This window comes from Pseudoliparis swirei, chromosome 4 (assembly GCF_029220125.1).
Source record: "Pseudoliparis swirei isolate HS2019 ecotype Mariana Trench chromosome 4, NWPU_hadal_v1, whole genome shotgun sequence".
NCBI lineage: Eukaryota > Metazoa > Chordata > Actinopteri > Perciformes > Liparidae > Pseudoliparis > Pseudoliparis swirei.
The window spans coordinates 28,514,455-28,533,254 of record NC_079391.1 but is presented as its reverse complement, the minus strand read 5'-3'; the positions used below and the strand labels follow the sequence as shown (position 1 = coordinate 28,533,254).

At 41.0% G+C, this 18,800-nt stretch overlaps 1 protein-coding gene across 2 annotated transcripts; it reads left to right on the top strand.

Moving 5' to 3' along the window:
• Positions 1-5,374: 5,374 nt before the first annotated feature.
• On the top strand, positions 5,375-18,385 carry paqr5b (progestin and adipoQ receptor family member Vb). 2 transcript variants are annotated; one of them, XM_056413735.1, is made up of 8 exons: positions 5,375-5,453; positions 6,239-6,366; positions 12,570-12,775; positions 13,379-13,505; positions 14,249-14,293; positions 14,722-14,818; positions 15,673-15,817; positions 17,291-18,385. In XM_056413735.1, exons 1-8 carry the CDS (start codon positions 5,400-5,402, stop codon positions 17,569-17,571), a joined length of 1,083 nt encoding a protein of 360 aa, XP_056269710.1. In that variant the 5' UTR covers positions 5,375-5,399; the 3' UTR covers positions 17,572-18,385. The 2 variants fall into 2 exon arrangements, with proteins under 2 accessions (XP_056269710.1, XP_056269711.1); XM_056413736.1 differs by lacking the exon at positions 14,249-14,293.
• The last annotated feature ends 415 nt before the right edge of the window (positions 18,386-18,800 follow it).

Sequence of the window (18,800 nt, the reverse complement as noted above, 5' to 3'; positions counted from 1 at the left end):
ATAAATATATATATTCATAAATTTCTTTTATTGCAAATGTAACATTTTGCAGAGAAGGTTTTTTTTCCTTGGTATTTATTCCTATGATTCCTCTTCTCCAGTTCGCTCAGGTGGTGTTCTAAAATAAAGTCCATTGTTAAGCGGCTCTGAGAAAAAGTTTGTTCCCACTGAGCAGCTTCTCTTCAAACTGGGCCGAAGAAAAACAATCCCAATTAATAATTCATCCTAATTAGGCTATTCTGATCCGGGAAGAAGCGCCGGTGCACCTGAGCAGGACTGTGTCTCCTGCCACCCGCTTGCATTTTTCATTATCTCCTGGCATTTATAGTCTGCAGCCACAACTCTCCCCCCCCCCCCCACACACACACACACGGCTCGTTCCTCTCCTCTCCCCGACGTTAATGATATTGCCGTCCCTCCTGACAGCGAGGCGGTCTCCCGGCCCTGTAATTAGCCCTCCATAAACCCGATAAGCACTGTCTCTTCACGGCCTCTTCCGCTGCCATTCGGGCGCCTTTTGAGATGCCCGTGATGACATTAGCGCGAGTCCTTTGGTTGCCGCGCCATCCGGAGGCCCCCGGGCCTTCGCGGCTCCATAAATTGACCCACTTGATTGAATTAACACTCCGTTGAACCCCCGCGTTATTAGATTTATTTGTTTGTTTGTTGTTTGAAGGGTGATGGTTCAGAAGCAGTGGGAATGGAGGAAAACAAATGGATGTGGAGGCATGTCCCATTAAAGCCAGCATGAAAATGTCTGGGGGTCAAAGTTCAAGGTGCCTTGTTAGCTTAGCTTAGCACAACAACTGGACGCCGGGGGAATGCTATGCTAAGCTAACCCAAAGATTTAAAAACCCAAATACCAGCATCTTTAATTCTCACCTGTCGAACGCCCCAATTAGTGAGGTTTGGAGCTGCTGTTCGGTGGATCTTGTTAGCGAGGCTCGATGTTTTCCTCGGCCCTTTGGAGCTGCAGCTTCATATTTAAGTGAGAAATAATAGGATCAGCATCAATCAATCTTCTCCTCTAACTCTCGGCAAGAAAACTAAAACCGAGCACGTTTTCCTAAAAGGTGGGAGAAGTCCTTTAAAGTTCCGCCCTCTTGTTTTCATCACCTGCCGAGAAACAATCCTCTTTATGTTTCCGTGTGTTTCGTGGAGCAGACGTGTTATCGGCCCCAGCTCATGCAGTCGCTCCTCTAACTGAACCCCAGAGGTGGAGAAGCTGTCATTACACTCAAAGAAAATGAATCTCCTGCCTCCAGTTTCCAAACCTGGTAATTGCTGTATTTTTGCATCGCTCGTGAGCAGCTGGCCTCCTTTTGGTTTAAATGATAAAGAGAATTTAAAAAAAAAAGTCTTCAACGGAGTCAGACTTGTGCCAGGAGGGAGAGGGAGAGAGAGAGGGAGAGAGAGGGAGAGGGAGAGAGAGAGGGAGAGAGAAAATAGGAAAAGAATACACAGTGATGCTGAGGAGGGAGAGAGGGAGGGGGGGTGATTTCCAGCTTGAGTGATGGAGAAGCTGCTTTCATAGTCTGAGATTCAACAGAGAGAAGACAAGAAAAACACCCAAAAAAGCGCCTGGAGTCTAACAACTATTAATAATGTATCAGGGGGGGGGGTCTGCCATACACACACACCACACACACAAGCTCCTAATTTGGAGACACAAACGACAGCTCATCAACCAAAAACACGGCGGGGGGGGGGGGGCGGTTCACTGAAGTCTGTCGCACATCTGCAGCCACGACAGATCACGACACCAAGTCAGCGCGTCGTTACTCATCGCTATTGTTACAAAAAAGGAAGGGTGAAGAAAATGAGTGTTGTGACCGAGGTAACTCGAGAAAGATGAGAGGGCAGGAATAATAAGACGGTTGGGCGTTAGCGTTCTTGGCACCTTCAATCTTAGATTTGGGCTTTTATAGTTTTTTATTGTCACATATGTTCAAGCGATGGGATGCGACTCTGAACATTTACTCAACGACAGTCATTCTGATCAAGTCAAGGTGCTTCTGCTTCACTCGAGTGTCTTCATGCACAGGACTTTCATCCAGGAGACCGCTGTTCATGTCCACCGCTAAACTTTGACTTTCGTGAGTGGTTAGTCACGTGACTCACATGTTCACAATAGTATTTTCCCAAACCCAAACTAGTTGTTTCTGTAGCCTGAACTTAACTTTCTGTAAAGATGGATGTTTATTTTGAAAAGACACGAGTGGAAACTGACACGCCCTCCCCGACCAAAGGACTACGAGAAGCTTTGGGCCACTGACTGGGAATGTGTGGATATTTGCAGTATTGCAACTAACATATGCAAATACTTTCACCATGAATATCCTTATTGGATTCTTGTTTATCTTCAGGGTTTAGGTTTTTATTGATTTATGTGAATTAAGTGAAGCAGCTGAAACTACTTTTTAGTTTATTATATAACAGTGCATCAGTCTTTAAATGAGCATGATGTAATATGTAATAAAATGTTATAAAATGTATTCATTTGTACAAAGTAATAGCTCAAATAAATGAGGAGAGTCGTTACTTTCCCGCCCCTGCATTTATGTAAATTAAATATTTATATTTGTGGTGCTTAATAACATTTCATATCTGTGCAGTAAGCCTTTGGACGACCTTGCAGCCGTCTGAAATTTGCAAAAACAAAGTTTGCGTCAGCCGGATGATGAATACTTAACGCGCTCCATCGTTGTGCTGATGTTACACAAACATGCAGGACTTTCTCCGGGAGGCTCGGCCTTTGACCTGAAGTGAAATTATTACTCTTTCTCATTAACAGTCAATAAGAGCAGCAGCTCCAAGACCTTCCCGTCTCTACAGTGATGCACTTTAATTCCCCGTGACACTTAGCGTTGCAGTCCAAGGTCACTGAACGATACATTAATTCATATCAACAGAATACAAAGGCCAGCTATATTACATAAGGAGAGAGTTTGAGGACACTGACCTTCAATTGAGGATGAAATTCCTTTTTCATTATGCATCGCTACACAGCTTCTGTTTGAGAGTACTGACACCTTGTGGTGAGATTTATAATCTGTGTATGAACTATTAATCATACAGATTATAGTCAGAGCAACTGTGGTTTATGTTTCTCATGAATTCAGACAAACTAGCGTAAACTAGCTCTGAATAGGACCGTATACGTGTTTTTTCATTTTGTTTATGTAATTATAAATGTTGTAATACACACACACAAACACACACAGTAGAATACAACTAAATACATTTAATCAAGTGCAATGTTTTGAATTTTCCTTTTCTACCTCTTTACACTTCCACCCCACTCCAAATATTGCACTTTTTACTCCACTACATGTTCCACATATACTGTATATTCCACAGCTTTAGTCCCTTTCTTTCTTTATTTAACAAACAAATATCAACTTCACCTCAACTCAAACATAAAATATAGAGCATTATTATATATGTATTATTTACATGGGTCTGCCATACCAGTGAAGTATGTGAATGTACTTGTTTTTCGTATTTTCGTTGCCCTCTAGTGGTTCAACTGTGTAACTACACCGTGAAGCCAGCCTACATTCCTGCTGGCACGCCAACGTAATCTTATCTAATGATTGTTTTCATGTTTGTAATGCGTGTTGCCAGAACTCCTTTTCTCCTTCTATTCATCTACCACAAAACATGTGAAGTATGCTTTTATTAGTCCGCATTGTTTAAAGATGCTGAGGCATCCTGCGCTTAGCCCCGCCTCCTCGCCGATTCACACCAGCAGCTCCTGCTGTGGAGCGCATTCCTGGCCACGCCCGTCCCTCCTGCCGGATGGGCGTGGTCACGTGTCTTCACAAGTTCACCGGGTCTCTTAGAATTATTACATTACATTACATGTCATTTAGCTGACTCTTTTATTCAAAACGACTTACAATAACTGGAAACATATATTTATTTTCAGTAAAACACTTTTTAATGTTTATATTAAAATCACATTTGACGTTGAAGGTAAGAAGGTGACACATTGTTGTCACTGTGACCTCCCTCTGGGCTCTCAGGTCAACACCCTCTGCACCCTGACTTTGTTGACCGTGTTGCCTCTTAAAGCCTTCAAATGACTCGCATATTAACGAGCTGATCATATTACCCCAACTGACTGTTTGTTTGTTGTTTGTTGTCTTTCCGCTCTGACGCCGTGGTGCTGCTCCTCTGAGGGAGAGGAAGCTGAATGAGATCCCAAGGTGCTCTGCACTCCATGTTGTGTTGCTTTACACTGAGCTATTGTGAATGCCCTGCACAGTGTGTGTGTGTGTGTGTGTGTGTGTGTGTGTGTGTGTGTGTGTGTGTGTGTGTGTGTGTGTGTGTGTGTGTGTGTGTGTACACATGGAACAAACATACTCATAATAACTTTTGGACCATTTGGATTTTCCATCAAGCCTTTTCTAGATGAAGCATTCACTTATTTTATATTCAAACTTAAGCAAGCATGACTTTCTGTTAAATATTTGAGCTCAAAACCTCTATATGCAGTGATAAAAGAAAGGAAAATAAATTACAGCGGACGTTTCCTTCTCTCACACTCCACAACATCTCCAGCCTCCTAACTTCCCATCTCTGCGGTGGCAGTGAGACCGGTTTGCGTCCCATTGTTTCAGAGTTTTTGAACAATGATAACCGGTCCGGGGAGCTCCGTCTGGGCTGGGCTGCTGGGCGTGGGGGCCCTTTGTGGGCAGATGTTGACATGTCAGCCGAACCGGGAGTTGAAGCAAGAAACGTGGCATGAAAGGAACTGTGTGGAGCGTTCTGCCAGACCGACTCACACCCTTCATTCATGGTGTCAGACAATATCGGGATTGCGCTTGTTACCTTGAGTGGCCTCTTCGTTCCTGGCACAGGAAGTGCCTTCATAATATCAGCTTCTGTTGCAGACCTTTTACATTTCAACTAATGGAAAGCTTCTTTTTTTTTTTTTAATCGTCTCTCCTGAAACCTGTTGTACTGGCTAGACGTCATCTCTTTGAGAGAGCATTGTGCAATTGCAAAAGCAGAAGAGCTTTGGTTTGGAAACAGCCGACTCCTCGTGTGAAAGATCTTGAAAGACTTGCCTTCCTCGACAGGTTCATAAATAAATGACAAAACGGCAGTTGCGTGTGCGTGAGCATGTGTGTGTGTGAGAGAGAGAGAGAGCATACACCTGTGTTTCCACATACACTCCTCTACCTCCAGAGAGACAGCAGCAGGAGGAGGAGAAGGAGGAGTTGCAGGTACACTGCATATTCTCACTGGGTTTGAAGAGGGAGGAGATGAAGGGGAGAAACCTTGAGAGCACCACGGCAACACAAAACCTTCTAAAGAATGAGGCACACCCCAGCGGGCCGCCTCACTTCAGCTCTCCCACCTGACAGCAGCAGCAGCACCTTGCAGCCGCCATGCTCAGCCTCATCAAATTACCACAACTCTTCACCATCAATCAAGTGCCCAAAGTAAGTGTTCGTCTTCACTGTGTATCTCAACTTTCAGCCTTCATATACGCTCAGACTGAGCCGCACTCACTTAGGAGTCGAAGGAGATGCGTTACGCTCATTTTCAGGTCCGAGCTTGTTGGTTTCGACTAGAATATATAAAAAAACTCTTTTTATTTGACTCATACTGGATTCATCCTGTGCCTGAAATGCTTAGTTTCAGCGCTTTTCAACCGAATTGCATTGCCGGGCAACAGCGTCGGTTCATGTTTACTTCCCGTCGGCTGATGTCGTTGTCACTGCAACAGGGAATAAAGTTGGACCGGTTTTACCTTTTTGAAAGTGTGAATTAATCCGTATGATGTGTAGCTGTGGCGTAACAACAATACTGGAAACCTGGCGGTTGGTTTAAAGAGAGTTTCTTTCCCGCAGACCGAGGAATTCAAATGTAGGAGTTCACAGTCTGAATACAGCAGCGATAGACCTGATTTATAATGATAGCATTGAAAATCATCACATGAAAGTCTCACGTTTTACAATGTAGGACCGTAAGAAGTCCTCTTAAATCAGTGCTTCCTCACCATTTAAAATGTTTTTTAAAAACTGGATCAACAAAAACCTCTTTTTTTCCTTCTAATAACTAGAACCATTACCTCTTGGCTCTCCTCGGGGGAACCGCTCTCAAACACGCACCGCTCGGTCCGCTGAGACTTCCTCGTCTCGTGCCTTTTGTTTTGCTGAGAGACGATGACAGGTTCCACCAATCCAAACGGGCCCGGGACTGACTCCGAGGTTTCTCTCTCCAGGTTTTCCACGAGGACAGCATCTACTCGGGCTACCGACACCCCCACAGCTCAGCCACCGACTGCATCCTGAGCCTCTTCCAGCTGACCAATGAGACGGTCAACATCTGGACCCACTTTTTGCCCACCTGGTAAACTCTCTAAATGACGACCATGTTGTCTTGTTGCTGCAGCGCGTCGCCATCCTAAGAGCCGTAGACGTGGTGCCTCTTGTACACGCAGAAACATAACGGTTCTTAAATGGTTCTTTAATAGGCGTTGTGGTTCTTTGAGAACCATCGCCTACTGAAGAACCATTTTCCCGTTGGAGGCACCGTTATCTTTAAGGAAATGGTTCTTTAAAGAACCTTGGTTTGAAAGGTTCTTTGTGGATCCAGACACGGTGCCTTAAAGAACTATTTGTTGAAGGTTCTTTGAAGAACTCTTTAAGGAAATTGTTCTTTAAAGAATCCTGGTTTGAAAGGTTCTTTGTGGAACCAGAAAAGGTGCCTTAAAGAACTATTTTTAAATGTTCTTTGATATACCTTTGTAGGTTCTTTGAAGAACTCTTTAAGGAAATGGTTCTTTAAAGAACCCTGGTTTGAACGGTTCTTTGCATGGTGCCTTAAATAACTATTTTTTTAAGGTTCTTTGAGATACCTTTATAGGTTCTTTGAAGAACTCTTTAAGGAAATGGTTCTTTAAAGAACCCTGGTTTGAAAGGTTCTTTGCATGGTGCCTTAAATAACTATTTTTTTAAGGTTCTTTGAAGAACGATTTAAGGAAATGGTTCTTTAAAGAACCCTGGTTTGAAAGGTTCTTTGTGGAACCAAAAATGGTTCTTCTATGACAGCACTCTAAAGAACCATTTTCGGTTCCAGGTGGCAGCTTCATGTTGCTGTGTGTAGTCTGGCGACATGTGACGCACCTGAGGGAACTTTCTTTTCTTTTTTGTTACTGTGACAGGTTTCCGCCCCCTAAGCACCAAGGAATGCGCAACCAGAGGGAATGTTGGTAAACTGCTTTATTTGAGCGCTCTGACCGCCGACTGTGTCTCTGCTCATGGCTCCCGATCCTCCTTCTGCCCAGCTCCTTTATGGAGACCGACTCAGATACACCAACACCGATCGTCATCAGCTGGACTGATTACCAATCTAATTACCAATCAGTCCAGCTGATGACAATCAGACACCGTTCCCTGAACCACACCCCCGCTCCACCCACTCTGCAGCAGAGCCTAAACACCCCCCGCTGCCACAGTTACCAACTGCAGGCGAGTGGCAGAGTTACTGAGTTCACTTCTCACATCTTCTGTAATTCTCCAAATTCCTTCGTCAGCAAAGCAGAGAGCATTTTTTTGTTTTTTCATACCACGCAGTCACGAGGCGTTGTTTGTTCTTCTTTGTGTTGAAAGGAATCCCGCACAGCTGCTTGAGTTGTGTAGACTTCATTTTAATCATGTGGTTTTACAGACGGACATTCTCTTGAACTCTTTAGCGAAGACGGAAGATTGATGAGATCAGTTCTGGCACATTTCCGACTAAAAGCTATAGCCTCTTATTTTTACTGCTCATAATCCAGAGGGACAGTATCTGTCATTGAACACGAGCCGGTGCATATGAAGTACCATCAATGCCCTCCTCAAGGTGTCAGGAGAGCAGTGGACTTTACTTAGTGAAGATACAGTGGAGGCGGTTACGTCGTATGCGTCGCATTACTCGCAGAACTGCTTACGACTCGATCTATATGAGAAGCAACGCACATACAGGCTTGTTTTGGAGGCCTCCTGCAGGGCCTCAGTGCTCGAGGCCTTTTCCTGCATGTGAGTCCAACAGGACTCTCACAGTACAGCTGCGTTTACACCATATGTATTTATCTGTGATGCAACCTCATTACGGCATCTGTCATGCTTAGATTAAATTAGATTTTACTTTATTCATCACCTGCAGGAAGATTTTTTATATATATATTATATATATATATATATATATATACATATACTCATAATATATATATATTGATAGTTCTGTTATTTGTAATGTTCTTAAAAATTAAAAAAACCAAAATTCTGAATGCATTTACAATTATTCTGTATTCTGAAATATTGCAATATTTTTTATTTTTTATCTTTTATATTACTTACTTACAAGAAAAAAAAAAAAATCTATCTCTCTATATTAGAACATCATGAAAAAGTATACTAGTAGGGTATTAAACAAATCACTTTGATTTGAATAATTAAAAAAAACAAACACCTTTCCTGAGCCTTGACAAACACTCAGCTTCAGCTGTTATTTTTTTTTTTTTACTTGGTCTGAGGAAAAATTTTTTTTATGAGATGATTTTAGAGTTTTTAAGCTGTAAGCCATAATCAGCAATATTAAAAGAATAAAAAGAATGCATGACATTTTGTTTTTTAATTGCAGCAGAAATTTTAGAACTTGAACAATATTCTAATTTTCTGAGACATATATATATATATATATATTACAAATATACAATATAATAAAATAAAATAGCAGGACATATTACATTCAATAATTTATATAATAAAGGAAATGAAAATGTAAAAAATGCAATATAAATGAAAGTGTATATGATGCTGAATACGTCTCCCGATACGTTTATGAGCACTCTTCATATAAATATTATAAACTCAAGATGTAAAGTGGTGCTTTACGTGCTTCTTTTTGGAGATCCGTCACAAAGAGCCCTGCGCTCTGTATCTCAGATGAGTCTTCTCTTGGACGATGGAGGTTAAGAATCCACTTCTTCCTCATCTTTGTAAACACATTTAATCCTCACATTGCAAACCGATCCACATTTGAATGTGGCGGTCAGAAGTTGCTTCGATTAGTCGCCGTGCACCGCTTCACAAACCGGATATCCAGTCTACACACACACTTGGATCAACTTCAACTCTGGTTGTCGACTTGAAAACATTCCAGATGTCTAAATAATAGACTGATAACCGAGTGATGTAATTAATAACTGAAGGTTTGATAAAACAGGAGAACCTCTTGGACTGAGTGGACACAACCAGCTGGAGTGAACTCAAGAAGACTTTGCGGCTTTGAGTTTTGTCACATTTAATTTCACAGTGTATTGAGAGACTTGAGATGCAACACCTGTATGAACAGAGAGAGAGAGAGAGAGAGGCTGAACAGCTGGAGAGGAAGGCAGACAGGAAGCTAAAGAACGACGATCATTCCCTTCTTATACACTGTACGCTCATCTTGGAGCTTAAAGCGACATGTTTTACTTCACGTCTCCTCTCTGTTTGACAAACACTGCCCGACACACTTTAACTGATGCAATTATTTCATAGCGTAGACGTGTGGTACGTGTGTGTTTATGTGAGTCTATAGATCTCGTGCTTTAAAGCCACTACAGAGGTTACCGCCCCCCAGGAGACACGCTGCACTAGTCCCTGCTGAGATGCCCGTTGCTCTGACTGCGTAGTCCATGGAGACTGTGTGTGTGTGTGTGTGTGTGTTTGTGTGCCTGTGTCTTGGGACAAGCCACGAATGAGCAGATCTGTGCTCGGGGCTTTATGAGTTGCCATAATTAGTTAAGTGCTCAGTGACGGGGAAAGGCATAAATAAGGACAATGATTTGTGAATGGAGGCAAACGAACACACGGTTTTGGCACTGAGAATTACTAACAACTGGAGGGTTTGATTGAGTGATGTAATACTTTGTTTTCCGATTATGTTGAGTTACAGGGATGACAAGCAAAGTGTGTGTCTTTGGAATGCCGTGAATGTTTCAGTGTGTGTGTGTATATATGTGTAATAACTTGTAAACAGTACATCACGATATCGTCATTCTGTGCAGGCCCGCTAGAGAAGGGTTTTCATCACACAGGAAGTCGATACATTTATATTGTTTTATGGTTTTCATTATGAAGTCTCTCATGGTTCAACGGTTTCCTTTCACTGCACGCAGCTGCTTGAGTGTTCCAATGTTTGTTTTGATTGGCTAAAAAAAAAAAAAGGATACAATAACCTGATTTAATTTTGCGTTCGCTTGTTCTATTGTGTTTGCTTGATCGCTAAACAAACAGAATGATAGAAATGACAAGGTGGTATGGGGAAGTTAAATGCTGAAATGATGATGTCACAGATAATCATACAGCCAAATGTTTAACCACTCCTTTATTATCTCATCTATGTGCAAATATGTCTGCAGCTACGACTACCGATACTACTCCGGTGTGACAGATAAGCATCATGTATAAAGGACCGTGATCATACATTTGAAGATATAATCATATTTGTTTTTATCTCTAGATGCTAGAACATGAACTCGGCCCTCTATTGTTACTACTTTCACTTCTTCATGAGGTTATGCTATCAGACGTATAAAGTAACAATCGGACCACTCTAAATCTCATCATTTCATCCCTTCATTGAAGTTGAGTCGAGGCTATATATATAAATATACACTACCGTTCAAAAGTTTGGGGTCACTTAGAAATGTCTTTATTTTTCAAAGAAAAGCACTGTTTTTTCAATAAAGATAACATTAATCAAAAATACACACGATACATTGTTAATGTGGTAAATGACTATTCTAGGTGGAAACGTCTGGTTTCTAATGAAATATCTCCATAGGTGTATAGAGGCCCATTTCCATCAACGATCACTCCAGTGTTCTAATGGTACATTGTGTTTGCTCATTGCCTTAGAAGACTAATATCTGATTAGAAAACCCTTGTGCAATTATGTTAGCACAGCTGAAAACAGTTATGCTGGTGATATAAGCTATAACTGGCCTTCCTTTGAGCTTGAAATTTGAAGAACAAAATTAATACTTCAAATATTAATCATTATTTCTAACCTTGTCAATGTCTTGACTATACTCTTGATAAAAATTAAAAAACATGTAATGTATTGCAATTCATTACAAATCAACTGAAATATAAAAAACATGACAATTCTTTTTAATTTATTTGATTATTTTTTATCTTTTTTAATTTATTCTTTTATTGAAAACAGAAAAATAAATCTCAAAAAATTATCATATAAATCATAAATTTGAAAATTAAAAAGAAAACAAAACAAAAAATCAAACCAAACAAAATGAAATGTAGGTGTTTTGTAATGTGGTGTTTGGTACCCTTAGTTGTTTAATTTTGATTCAAGTATCATTTTTATAGTATAGGATATATATTTTTCTTGATTAGAAATAGGATATTTATCTTTCGAGTTTTGCTCAGGGCGTCACCGCTCAGCCAATCAATGTCCACAGGGTGATGGTTACAGCGTTTGGGGTTCAGGTTAGCTTGAATCATGGCTCGTCATCCATCTACTGCTGTCATGCTGAACATTTACCAGATTTTAAACGTTACATATTTATATCATTTATATTAAGATAATACTTATTAGAGATGAGCTTCTCCGTGTCGAGCTTGATTAGAGCGCTTGCTGATTAGTTTAGAAATCGATGTTTTCATCAGAATCCGCATCTGGAAATCAGTATCTGCCGATCCGATAATACTCCCCACGGTGTCGATTGATGTAATATATATATTTAGTACTATTTATTGTTTAATGGACTATGAGGAAATACATGATTTGGGGGTGCTTAGCTCAGTGGGGAGGGGTCAGCCGTCCTGGGTTCGGGGTTCGGTTGATCTTCCCATTAGTTGCAAGTCAAAGTAAGGTGCTTGAGCAAGGCACTGAACCCCAGTTGCCCCAGTTGCGGCGCTTCATCTCCAGCTCCACTAATAACTAAGGATGGGTTAAAACTAAATGCAGAGAACTAATTTTAATAATTAATAAAAGTGTATATTTATTTATATAATTATCAATATTAAAAGAAAAAAAAATAATGCACGGTTTCAATTGATTTGTTTGAATCCAGAAAGAATGACATTTTTGTTTTTTTAATTGCATTACAGAAAATAAAGAACTTTATCACAATATTCTAATTTTCTGAGACAGTCCTGTATGTTCTATGAAATGTTCAATTCATTTGATAAATAAAAGTGAGTTTTCATGGAAGACACGAAATTGTCTGGATGACCCCAAACTTTTGAACGGTAGTGTATAGCTCCACAAAAAAGACATAATAAAGCTCAAAAATCTCTCATAGGATGGCCTATGAAGGCCTTTGTGTGATGTATGGAAGTATCCGCATTTTTTGGGTTTTCTTTGATTATTTATATTCATTAACATGTCACTGCTATGTATATTTGCTCCTCTTTTTTGCAATATGCATGTTGCCAATTGCTTGACATTTGATATGATCAACTGGCTCTCATTGATTTAAAATGACACATAAAGAAAAGCAGAACACCTGCTGCATCCAATGCAATCAAGTTAATGTGAGCGGCTTCCCTTCCTGCCAGGTACTTCCTGTGGGAAGTGATGGCGGTGGTGTTGGTGCAGACGGCGTGGCACGACTCCTTCATCTGGCCTCTGGTGATCTTCCTGCTCTCCTGCTGCATTTACCCGCTGGCGTCCAGCTGCGCTCACACCTTCAGCAGCATGTCGGGCCGGGCACGCCACATCTGCTTCTTCTTCGACTACGCTGCCCTCAGTTTCTACAGCCTGGGTGAGCGTGTGTGTGTGTGTGTGTGTGTGTGTGTGTGTGTGTGTGTGTGTGTGTGTGTGTGTGTGTGTGTGTGTGTGCTTCTCGATCAATCTGGTTCACGAGTGGCTTTATGGCCTGTTCTGGCCACCCTGTAGGTGCTGTCATTGGTACTTCAATTCAATTCAGTTTATTTTGTATAGCCCAATATCACAAATTAGGAATTTGCCTTAGAGGGCTTTACAGTCTGTACACATACGACATCCCTGACCTTTGACCTCACATCGGATCAGGGAAAAAATATATATTTTTTAAAACTTTCACAGGGAAAAAAGGGAAGAAACCTTCAGGAGAGCAACAGAGGAGGATCCCTCTCCAGGATGGACAGATATATGTCATGTGTACAGAAGGAATCATAACAGATTCAATGAATATGACAGAATGTATGAATAGTTCGTAGTAGTCATGGACCACGATCCAGAGGAGGAGGAGGAGGGGAAAGGGGGGGGGGACACAGCCAGGTCCTATGAGATGTGGAGTCACAAAGTAACTTAGCCGGAGTGTAAACCTACTTTTCCTGTTCCAAAACAAACAGATTTAAATGTTGTTTATTGTGTCCCGCTGCAGGCTCGGCCATCGTTTACTCCGCTTACGTTTTCCCGGACAAGTGGGTGAACGGCCTCTTCCACCGGTGCTACGTTCCCCTCGCCGTGCTCAACACGGTCATCTGCACTGGCCTGGCCTGCTACTCCAGGTATGCCGAGCACACGTGCATTACGAACAGAAATCAATAAATACTAGTGTTGTCTGTTAGAAAAGAGTAACCTGGCAAGATAAACACCCGGAGAGGTGTTTAACGGTTGAGCTGAAGGGATCTTTGTGAAATGTCTACAGGCTAATATGCTAAACACTTGATAGGCCGACTATATGCTCATATGCTAGATGTTATACACCTCAAGCAAATGAACAATCAGTCGTACATCCACACACAGTGTTCTCTCATCTCCAGTGTCTTTATTCACTTTTGAACAAGGACAACTTTAACGTATACCTTCGAAAGTGTCGTCCTGATCCAGAGTACTCAGATATTTTACTTAAGCAGGAGTCCTTTAATTAAAATTTGGCTGAAATAATAGTACAACTTTCCGCATCAATGGATACGTACAGTCTTAACTTGAGGTCACCATTTTTTCTGAATTGTTGTAGAGTAGAAGTATAAAGTTGCAGAAAATGAAAATACTCAAGTGAAGTACGGGTTCATGAAGAGTGTCCTTAACAGAATGTACTTGAGTAGATGTACTTAGATACTTCCCATGACAACATTTTAATGTGACTGCTCTCAAATACCCTCTGAATACTCATAATGCAGTTGCTTTCATCACATGTGAAATAAAATGATAAATGTTACGTCTGTAGGACATTTGTCCCTACCCTGATGCTGGCTCGGTCTAAAAGCTGATTTATTTGTTCTCCCACTCATCTCTCCCCGCTGATAAGGCTCGGCTTACCATTTCTGCATTATAATCACGACGTCGTAAAGAGGTAAAAAAAAAAACAACAAAAACTATGCATTTGTTATCACTTCTGTCATGAACTTTGTGTGACGGCAGCAGCAGATTTCCTACTGTAGAAACGTGTGACTGTTGACCGAATTTGGAGAATTGAGTAACAATTGAGTACAATGGGTGTCGCCGAAGTGTAACCGTGGGGACCGGCCCTATCCAGTAATTTTGTCTCATTGTTGTTTCAGCTATTAGCGGAGCCGGAGAAACGTGTTCTGTAACAACCTGAGTCACTGTGTTTTAAGTACTCGTGAAACAATATGAGCATAATAACTCTCAGAGTTCTCAGTTCTGTTAAGTATCCCAATTATGCGCAGCGCAGAAGCCTTTTTTTTTTAACAAATCTTTTGAACAAATTTCATCCTGACATCTCCAGCTACTGTACACTTTTTTTGTCTTTTATTTCAGATTCCCTGAATACCAGAATCCAAAGTTCAGCAAATATCTCCGCGTTGTTGCCTTCGCCTATCCGTACTTTTTCGACCACGTTCCTTTGTTCTACAGGGTAGGACCACTTCTGCGCCCTTCACAAACACACACACACAAACACACTGTCACGACTCAAAAAACAGGACCCAAAAGCACGACTCCAAAGTTCAGGGGAATCAAAAGGGTTTATAAGAAAACAGAAAATCACAGCTATGCTGGAAAAAGACTTGAACAAAGTACAACAGAAAATCACAACTATGTTGGAAAAGCAAACCAGGACAAAAAACTACACTATAAAGAACGATCAGGACGAGACAAGAGACAAGACGATCTGACACAAGACACAGGTAGACACAGGCTTAAATACATGAGGAAATGGGGAACAGGTGGACACAAGGGGTGGAGCAGACAATCAAACTAAAGAGGAAACACCGGGGCAGGAAATAAAGTTTCTGAAACAAGAGAGGACAGTTACTACAAAATAAAAGCGGACATGGAAAACAGAACTAAAACTTATAACTTAACATAAACGACGAGACATGACACACACACTTTCAAGGATGTTTCCTCAGTGTCACAGATAACATTAATTATCTCGGAAATCATTTTAAAATCCCAAACTTTTACTTAAATTCTGCGAAACAGTAAGGAGAAGAAGAATATACATGACTTTATGTGACTATTATGTCCATGGCAAGGGTTATGGTTAAAATAATAAAAAGTTCCGCTTTTTTTCCCATGCGCATTGTAAATGTATGTCAGATATATGATGTGAAAGAGGAAAATTTGACACATTCCTCAATTGAGACAAGAACCATCGTAAGAGATACTTAATAAATAATTTGATGCCGCGTTAAAACAATTTGAAGGTGATAAAAGAGGTGGTGATGGAGATGGCAATTGACTGTTCTGTGTGTGTTGTACTCCCAGGTGTGTATGTGTGAAGGAGAGGGCTGCTCAGACAATGGAACCAACATGCTGCACGTCACCCACATCACCTTGGCTCTGCTCACAGGCTTCCTGTTCGCCACTCATCTACCTGAGCGCCTGGCGCCCGGCAGCTTCGACTACATCGGTGAGGCTGATCTGAGGCGTAGCTGGAGTGGTTGGTTTGTGAATGTGATATAATGTTTAGATTCATTCTCACTAGTCTCATCAGCGTTGTACACCATCAAACCGCACTGTTTTAAGCAAGAAAAAAACACACGAAAAACACTGCACACCACCCGATCAGCACCGAATTGCAGACAGAGTTAACAATTAGCTGGTGATCACAGACAGATATCTCCCCCGGAGAGTGAAAAAACAAAACAGAGCGAAAAGTAGAGCGCTATACGAACAAATGTTGCTTCGTATTTGCGTCATATTAACTTTTGGTGATGCTATGTCAGTGTTGTTTCCAGTTTTTTCACGCCCAAAAAAAGTAGTACCTCTATTGTGTTATAGACTTGCAGAAACTTGTCTCATAAAGGGATGAAACAATACAAAACAATGGAGTAGAGGTTTGCCGTAATGACACATTCATGACACTCCTTCACATTTAGTCTTGTTGAGCTTTTGAATGCAGCGTTTTTAACAGCTCACAGTTCTAATGTCACATTTCTTAAAGCTCTCTCCGACACCGGATTCACATTAACACATGTGTTCGTCATTGTGACATAATGCTAATGCACAACCCCCTCCACATCTTCTGTAGAAATCACTTGTCAGCAGGGGCGTTTGTAGGATTCAAAGAAGGGGGGGGGGGGTATCTGGGGCCCTGAAATGTGTTTTTAGGGCCCCAGATATCCATTGTTTCTGACAGTTCATAGATTGGTTCAATCAGAATGTGATTTTGCTCTGTAGTTTTGCTTCATTTAGTATATTATAAGTTTATAACACGAGGGACAGAATGTCAGGGTCATAGTGATATGTTATGCTCATTTGGACACTATCACTAAGAAAAAGATGAACTAGTTCAGTGTCAAATATACCATTCAATGTAAAAAATGTATAATAACAATATATAATAATGCAAAGAAAAGAGAGATGTCGATAGTTGTTTCTTGCATTTCAAATTCACTCGTTCACACTATGGCTCACTGGAGACAGTTAGTAACTTTCCCTTTCATTTGCCTCAAGTAAAGCTAAATGTAGGCAGGTAACACTCGGTATCAACGACCGATAGACACATTCTGTAACTACCTAGACTTACAATCAGAATCAGAATCAAAATCGGCTTAATTGGCCACGTATATGTGCACATACATGGAATTTGACTCCAGTTACACTTACACTCTCATCATATATACATGATATTTACAAGTTTCCAAATAGCAGGATAAATATGAAAACGGACATTGAAGACAACAGATAGCAATACAAACAAAATGTATGTACAATATAAAACATGTTTACTCTGTGCATCATTGACTTTGAGCTCAACTCCTTGGCTCTCGTTGAGAGACGTAACTTCACTCTGCTTGTCAGTGTGTTGGAATAAGTCAGCATCGTTTTCCCCCACGGTGGCTTCCTGAACTCAAACGCGACTCGACTGCTCCCCCTGCAGGCCACAGCCATCAACTCTTTCACGTGTGCAGCATCCTGGGGACCCACTTCCAGATGAAGGCGGTTAAGCAGGACATGGTGACCCGGAGGCCCTGGCTCCTGGCCCACTCCGTGCCCATCACCTTCGCCAACTCGGTGGGCGCCGCGCTGCTCTGTGTGGCGGCCAATGTGGCGATCCTCACCCTCTACAGTCTACCTCTCCTCTCCGCTCCGGACGGGGAGGACAAGAAACACGATAAAGGTGGAAAGAAAGCCTCAACCAGGGCCTGCCTCTGCTCCTAGACCTCCGGCCTTCTTAAATCACAGGATCCGAGAAGGTCATCATAAGAAATACAGACGTGTGTGTGTGTGTGGGGGGGGGGGGGGGGGGGAGGCATTATGGGTCATTATAAAAAACATTTTAAAGAACACAGACACTGATGTCATATAACTTGCATTCTACACTCAAGGTGGTATTCAGCCTGATGACTGCTGTTAAATGTGTGGGCAAAATGAAAATAAGGGGCGTACTTTGCACAAACGTACAATGGAAATGAATGACAATGTGTGTTACTATAATATGTAATGAATCTAAATGTTTCTAAGGAAACTGTTATCAGCTACAAAAGTAGCATGTTTGCTACTGTGAGGAGGTGCTCACTATCTTTATACAACAATGTTTTCTGATTTCCACCTGTGGGGTATGAGGAGACTCAGCTGCAGGTAACAATCACTATGTCAAACTCAAAATGCTAATGTCACTGTCGATTTCTAATTGTGGTGCTGAATTTAGACACTGTGCCTTTAGTGGGTGGGCTTGTGCAGCCGGTTGGATTGTACTGTCATGCACATCACTCACATGCAGAAAAACATGCAGAGACAAAAGAGACAGTTATGACAAGGGAAGGAAATATTTTGCTTTTGAGTTTGAGATGCCTACAAAGTAGGAAATCAACAAAGTCAGTGTAGCCTAATACAGAGAACATGTTTTATGAGGAGTTTATTTCCCTCATATGATTGCTGTCTCTGTCTCTTACCACAATGTGCCTTTGATGCAAAACTGAAAGTATTTATGTACAATATTATTTATTTTCAAATAAAATATTAACTAAACTTACATGTGTGTCCTTTTTATGTCAGTTTATTAAAACTGTTTTTTTAAAGAATAAGAGTCAAGGAAAATCAATTCAACGTTGTCTGCGATTGTACCAAATCAATTTTTATTAAATGAAACTATCATAAATACAGTAATATATAGATGTATATGAAAAAGAAGCAGGGCATAGTGCTATGAAATTGCATCATAATTCCCTTTTATACAGGATAATGCTGGGAACTTTGTATACATTAATATGAAGAAAGAGTGGACATTAAGATTTACAGACAAGTAATGTTAATCAATGGGCTCATTTTGTTTTTAATGTACAGATTGTCCTTGCTTCTTCTTAACATTAATAAAGTGACTTATGTGGGGGGTTTCTATGTAGAATTTGCTGAAAAAAATAATCAACAAGTTTAAATTCCTGTGCATT

What these genes read in the sequence shown, in the direction of transcription:
- paqr5b (XM_056413735.1), top strand. Translation starts at nt 5,400, where the DNA reads ATGCTCAGCCTCATCAAATTACCACAACTCTTCACCATCAATCAAGTG. An exon ending in CCTCAGTTTCTACAGCCTGG is followed by an intron (nt 12,776 to 13,378) that starts GTGAGCGTGTGT and finishes GTCCCGCTGCAG; the next exon opens with GCTCGGCCATCGTTTACTCC. An exon ending in CGGCAGCTTCGACTACATCG is followed by an intron (nt 15,818 to 17,290) that starts GTGAGGCTGATC and finishes CTCCCCCTGCAG; the next exon opens with GCCACAGCCATCAACTCTTT.